Source organism: Neolamprologus multifasciatus, chromosome 10, assembly GCF_963576455.1.
Source record: "Neolamprologus multifasciatus chromosome 10, fNeoMul1.2, whole genome shotgun sequence".
Taxonomy (NCBI): Eukaryota; Metazoa; Chordata; class Actinopteri; order Cichliformes; family Cichlidae; genus Neolamprologus; species Neolamprologus multifasciatus.
Genome location: NC_140448.1, coordinates 8,072,092 through 8,078,892, shown reverse-complemented (window position 1 = coordinate 8,078,892; position 6,801 = coordinate 8,072,092). Strand labels below are relative to the sequence as shown.

The following is a 6,801-nucleotide window of genomic DNA, read 5'->3' as shown; positions in this document are numbered from 1 at the left end:
CTGCTTTTTATGTTTACTTTTTTACATTAACGTTTAAGATATAACAATCTAATGTTATAATGTTTAACAATGCAAAGGCCCAATTGCCTAAAATTAATTTTCAATTTTTGAAATGTTGAGGCATTATTTTTCATTTACTAAACTAAATGATCCTGTGTCATTGCTTACGTGTTAATTATTAATCCTGCTGCACTAACTCTTAAAGACCTGTAGATGTCAGCCTCCAGATTCAACTGAAGCAAGCTTGCTAATGCACACATGCACAATTTCAGTGCTTTGTTACATTAAACCCTACAGTTGCATTACAAGTACACAGAATTTAGTGTCTGCGTCTTTGGGGATTGATCGGTTTTGCTTGATGTGCAGTTCAGCTGAGTCACAGCCTGTGTTTCTAATGTCAACACCGGGAGTCTTTGTAGAGGTTACAAGACAGCATCGTGAAATCTCTCTGCAGCTGCGTGGAAATGAAAAACCACTTAAATCAACAGTACAGTAGTCAAAGGAGCTTGCAAAGAAAAGCGTCTGGACTTCTTTAAGTTGCTTGAAGACGTTTCACCTTTCATCCGAGAAGCTTCTTCAGTTCTAAGGTCAAATGGTGGAGTCCCACATTTAAACCTAGTGGGAGTTTCCCCCCACAGAGGGACAAAAGGACCCCCTGATGATCCTCTAATCGCCTGAGCCAAGGTGTGAAACTGGGTGTGGGTCCCAATCAGCCAGGGTTTCGGGTGAGCTCATTGTAAAACCTGGCCCCACCTTATCATGCGAATTCCTTAAAGAAGTCCAGACGCTTTTCTTTGCAAGCTCCTTTGACTACGAGGACCTGGATGACTGAGAACCTTCACAGACATACAGCAGTACAGTAGAACCGAGTTATTTATAATATGTGCAAAGGATCCGTTCATGATGACTGTCTCCTGCTTTGTGACATGAACACAGACCATGTAACATCTGGTTGGAATCAAGGTCCATGAAATTAATAGTAGCGTATTGATCCTTTGAGTGTGGTCCGAACGCCAGACATACCTAACTAAAATGAAAACAACAGCTAGACTTTTGAAGGAAATTTCTGAAACCATTTTGCAAATATATATATGGTGTCTGCAAAACAGCGAGACAGCTGCTTTCAAAAAGTTGTGTTTTTTAATGTAATACTTCTGCTGATTTTCCTAATTGTGCATGCCCTTCATACAATAATAATTAAAAAGAACATTTTCAAACAAGAAAAACTAAACTGAAACATGAACCCCCCCCCCCCCCCCCCCCCCCCCCCCCCCCCCCCCGGAAATGAACTGAATCTGAAGTGACTTAAAAACAAAAAGTCAAAAGGCTGTATATATTTCAAGTTTTGCAAGTTTTAGGAGTCACAGTACTTTCAACAGCATATTGTAAAGGGGGAAAAACTACTACTTATGGGATATATTAATATGCCTCAAAAATATGTGTCAGAAATTGCACCTTTCTAGATTTCCTGACACTAAAAAAGGTCAAATGAAAGTTCAGAGTAAAGGTTAGAAAGGAAAAGGAGATTTAATGTGATAAAGAAAACATGTTAAATTTGATGCAGTTTTAATTGGATGCATGGCACAGGTAGACTGGCCATTGGAAAATTGAAAACTACATCCATTCGGGTGACTTTTACTAGAATTCAAGGGTTAAAGTTTATTTTTGCCAGTTTAAGCATCATTTCAACATTCCCAGAGTCTTTCCCTTGGTGCCAAGGTTTTTAAAGATGTCGCTCACCCACAGTTTCTCTCATACTATGACACAGAAATGCAGATACATGACAATACATTTCTCTTTGTTTGTTTTAGTTATCATAGCCAACTAAATGGTCCTAATACTGACAAATGATAACAAGTGATGTCATGAAATATAACAGCTGTCTCACTAATGATTAAAAACAACTATAAACTAGTAAAAATGACTGAATAATGAATAGTTTGTCATATTCAAATCAGCTCTTTTGGATTTTAACTGAGACAAGAAGTGAGCTCAAAAAGTTACTCAGTTCGAAAAGTTGCCAGTTTTTGCCCCATCTGTGAAAACGCCTCAAACTGGATTCAGTTTCCCTTGAGTACACAGTAAAGAGTCATTGGCTGGTTCAATCAGTGGTTGAGCATTAGGATGTAAAGGTCGAGAAGAAACACTAGATGAGAGTCTGATTCTCAGGATAACAAACCCTTGTCCTCTTATCTTTAGATTTTGAGTCTCATTCTTTGTTGAAGACCTTTATGTTACACTCCATATTACGTCAAAACCGTCCCCCACTTCCTCTGCTCAGCAGCATACTGAGGACAACATGACAGACCACAGTCCCCACACAGATTCTTCAGCTGGGCAGAAATTAAAACGTTTGATCTGAATTCTGAAGCTGTTTGTTTGCGCTGCCTAAATGGGGCTATTGTATGCAAATTCTTTGCACAGAGGCATATGACCTCCCCAGTGCAGGGCAGTGGCTAGTGTGAGGGAAATCATTAGCAATGCAAAGTCATGGTGCTCTGATACTCTTGTTCACAGTCAAAGACTGGAAAAAAAAAACATCTGATCTGGTGATGCTAACTTAAATGTTTCTGGATGCACTTTATTTGAAAGCAGAGCTAAGGTAAGTTCATTTTATTGATGACTTTGTTCCTACATCATGTGGCTGCGCGGATGGACAGTTTAAATAGTTTCTTTTCAGCGTGTTCATTTATTCTGTGCTCATTGGCAGATCATGCTTAGCTGTTAATGTCACTTCACACTATATTCACAAGATATGATTAGGATAAAAAAGAAAATGAGACTCTTTTCCAAACATGTTCTTTTTGAGAGTTCGTCCGAGAAGTGATGATCAGATAACATTATTTATTTGCAGTCCTTGTTAGTTATTTCTATCTGCCTGATCAGTGAATTGTGTTAAAACCTTCTAAGCTAAGAAGCAGACGAGTCCTTCTATGTAACTTATCAACGTCCTTTAGGAGCACAACTGATTTTCCTGCCGGTGAGTGGCGACTATCCAAGAGTCTGTTAATCCAGCTACAGTTGCTCATTTTGCATGCAACACCAAGGGTACTGGTGAAAGCATGTCACATGACACATGGTGCCAGACCTCAGTATTGCACTCTTAAGTGGGCTGCCAGCTGCAGAGGGGGGCAGAGAGGCTTTTTTCCTTCTCTGGACTCACATCCATGCCACACCAGCGGGTCAACATTGTCCTCCACGCTGCCTCCTATGCCTCTTACACCTCCAGCTGAGCCCGGTAACAACTCCAACATTTACTCTAGACTCAGACATAACAGAGCAATCAGTAATGATCAACACCAAGGGGATCAAACATGCTACAATTTAAGCCTAAGAAGAATCATAGGCGTAAAAAAAAAACAAAAGCTGTGATGTACTCATTACTATTAATTTACCAAGTCCAGCCAAAGTGTGGCTGCACCATGTGTTCTGATGTAAGTCAAGTGTGCAGGTTGCTATTATTTAAAGTGAATAAGTAAGACAGTATTGTGTTTATTAAGTTTTAAGTTTGCTGTTGAAAAGTGAAACTGAAGTTCTCCTTTGTGTCTGACTTTGACATTCAGGAGAACTTTTAGAGAATTTTTAGAGTTATATTTCCTGCCTTTTTAATCTAAAGTTGTTTTTTTTTTCTCGTTCTAAGTTTGATGCATAGATCATTTTCATGTGCATAATCTTTTACATAATATTTCCTGATCATTTTCAAGCAATAGTTTTAACTTAAGTGTCACTCTAACACCTTCAGAAAGAGCTGATGCATGATGATGTGTGCAAATTGTTTTCTCATAATCCATATATATTCAGTTTTATGTCACAGAAGGCAATAAGTACAAACAACCCTCACAGCAGAAACTGGGGGGAGATTTTCTGCTTTTAGAAAAAAAAAGCCTAAAGCGCTTTTTCACTCAGAAAATTAACCGAATAATGGATCAAATCATTTATTCCGTGAAGCTGCTGTTGTGAAGTTTACTTGTACTAAAGGGCCAGTAATTTTGTGCCTGTTATGTCACAAGATGGGATTTGTTAGTGATTTTTTATAAAGCAAATTTTTAGGAACTTCAAGGGAATTTTGGTTCAACATGCAAGAGTCCTGCAAGTCCTGAGGAGTTAATGTGATGAAGTAATTTATACATCAGGGCAAAGGGAGGATATACTGAACAGAAACACAGGGGGACTGATCCCGGGTAAATTTGCATCGGTCAACTCTCCAGAGTACAGCCTTACACATGGGATTTACTGTATATCATTTGCATTGCTTCACTTGCTGATTTTTGGTTCTACTTTTTTGGAAACAAATTGTCCAAGTGAGAGCTTGGCAGGCCTTTTTTTTTTAGATTTAAGAAGTCTTCATTTTTGCCGAATGGCTACATGCAAAGAAGACAGTCTTATTTGAATGTCTAATCTCAAACAGTAAGAATTATCATAAGATCAGATCAGAGAAACTCTTGTCATAGCAGCATACATATAATAGACAACAAAGCAATCACATGAAAAAGCAGAGAAATATAAAAATGAATATAAAAAAGAGATATTTTAATAATTTTTTTTTTATCATTTTATGGTTTGTTTTACATTATTGTGTTGATTTGCAGTAAAATTATTTTACAATAAAAAAATTTAATTACAAAAAAATGATATCATATGATTTTTGTGTTTGTTTGTTTCAGACCCGGAACCAAAGATGAACTGGGCATCATTTTATGCTGTCATTAGCGGTGTGAATCGCCACTCCACCGGCATCGGTCGAATCTGGCTCTCCGTGCTCTTCATTTTCCGCATCCTGGTCCTTGTGGTTGCAGCCGAGAGCGTGTGGGGCGACGAGAAGTCTGGCTTCACCTGCAACACGCAGCAGCCGGGTTGCAACAGTGTCTGCTACGACCACTTCTTCCCCATCTCCCACATTCGACTCTGGGCACTCCAGCTCATCCTGGTCTCCACTCCTGCCCTGCTGGTAGCCATGCACGTTGCCCATCGGCGTCATGTTGACAAGAGGCTCTACAAACTGTCGGGCCGGTCCAACCCGAAAGACCTGGAGCAGATAAAAACACAGAAAATGAAAATCACAGGGGCCCTGTGGTGGACATACGTCATCAGCCTTTTATTCCGTATCATCTTTGAGGTCACTTTTATGTATGTGTTTTATATGATCTACCCTGGTTACAAGATGATCCGATTGGTGAAGTGCGACTCCTACCCTTGTCCCAACACAGTGGACTGCTTTGTGTCGAGACCCACAGAGAAGACTGTCTTCACCGTGTTCATGTTGGCTGTGTCAGGTGTTTGTATTCTACTCAACATTGCCGAGGTGGTCTTCTTGGTGGGGAAGGCTTGCAGCAAGCATTTGCACAATGCTGGAGACTCGACTATGGGGGCTTGGATCCAACAAAAGCTTTGCTCATTCTAACAAAATGCACAGCAGCACAAAGGGGACATATAAGTGACCGTTCAGGTAACAACTACTGATTAAACTTGTGAGGTTTATATCATGGCAATACTTCACCGGTTCAAATGCAGAAAGCCAGCAGTTCATGTTTCGACAAACATTTCTAGTTATAATGGATAGCTTGGTGTTTGTCTGACTGCAGATCAGTTAAAAACACTTAATAAAACAATATTCCCACTGACCACATTACAGCCTTCAGCTATCATGGATTTGTTTTAATCTTTATCTTGAAATGAAACTATAAAAGCTGCCCAAAGTCATAGCAAAACTTCCAGTTGGTTGAGAAAAGTGTATTGTGGGCATGGTCATTAATAATATTTTGTTATTTATGTGACACATAATCACAAACACTGATGTGAGTGAAATTATACTAATACATGCATGTAGTAAACATGTTGCATTTCATATGTATTGAATGGGGCAGTCACATTATTTGAATTGGTGGTTCAATACTTTCACTTGGAAAGACAGTAATAGAAAAAAAAACTTGAATTGCAATTTTTTTGTGTGAAGCTTTCTTAACATGGTGATATTTCTATTTAAATGTATTATTTTGAAAGTGGAATGTTTCTATGTTGTCCATACACAACAGAATAAAATCAACCAGACTTTAAACTAACTGTGCTGTTTTTACCTACTCGGTTAAAGGGGATTTATTCTGACACATAACAGATTGAAAGCTGTTTAAGCGTACTCTGGCAGGACTTCCCAGCTCTGTGGAAAGGTGATAGAATAAACGACCAGCGGGCGGTGGTTAACAATAGGTTCAAATAAAGCTGAGGCCACAGAGGTGCCAGTGTCAGAAGTGTGAATGAGGGAAACAAAATATGTGAACGAAACATCCTCACGCATTTCACCCCATCAACCCCACCGTGTGTGAGATCTTCAAATTCACCTGCGAAGAACCGTCTCAGGTGTTATTGGTGTTGGTGTTATCAGTGGACCCACCATATAGGAGTTTCAGTGTGTGGATACCCCCATAGACAGCTGAACCTGCTGTCCCAGAGAAATGAGGGTGTTTCTCTTTTTATGGAAACCATCACCACACGTTATTCAGGAAGGCAAATTAATTTACAGTAAAATGGCTATAAGTGTGCTTATTTTGCAGATGGCCTTCCGCAAAACACCCCAAGTGAAAGTGATTTTAATCCAGTATGTCTTTTTTCACAGTGTTATTTTGTGATGAGTAATTGTACTTGTGTACAGGTTAATAAACTTCTGTTGTCTTTTCTGATGCTTTAATAGAGGGACCTTAAGTCTAAATAGCATAATTAGGTTAGTACACCATCCTCTGTATGCAGGCATCATTTTTTCAGGTATTACTCCATGCAGTCTTCCCACGTGTACCACTGAGGGATGGC

At 39.3% G+C, this 6,801-nt stretch overlaps 1 protein-coding gene across 2 annotated transcripts; it reads left to right on the top strand.

The window, feature by feature from the left end:
• The first annotated feature begins 2,448 nt into the window (after positions 1 to 2,448).
• Positions 2,449 to 6,060, top strand: gjb1a (gap junction protein beta 1a). Of its 2 annotated transcripts, none has more exons than XM_085175179.1 (2): positions 2,449 to 2,602; positions 4,665 to 6,059. In XM_085175179.1, exon 2 carries the CDS (start codon positions 4,679 to 4,681, stop codon positions 5,399 to 5,401), a length of 723 nt encoding a protein of 240 aa, XP_085031305.1. In that variant the 5' UTR covers positions 2,449 to 2,602; positions 4,665 to 4,678; the 3' UTR covers positions 5,402 to 6,059. The 2 variants fall into 2 exon arrangements, with proteins under 2 accessions (XP_085031305.1, XP_085031304.1); XM_085175178.1 differs by lacking the exon at positions 2,449 to 2,602 and adding an exon at positions 2,631 to 3,238 and having other exon boundaries at positions 4,665 to 6,060.
• The last annotated feature ends 741 nt before the right edge of the window (positions 6,061 to 6,801 follow it).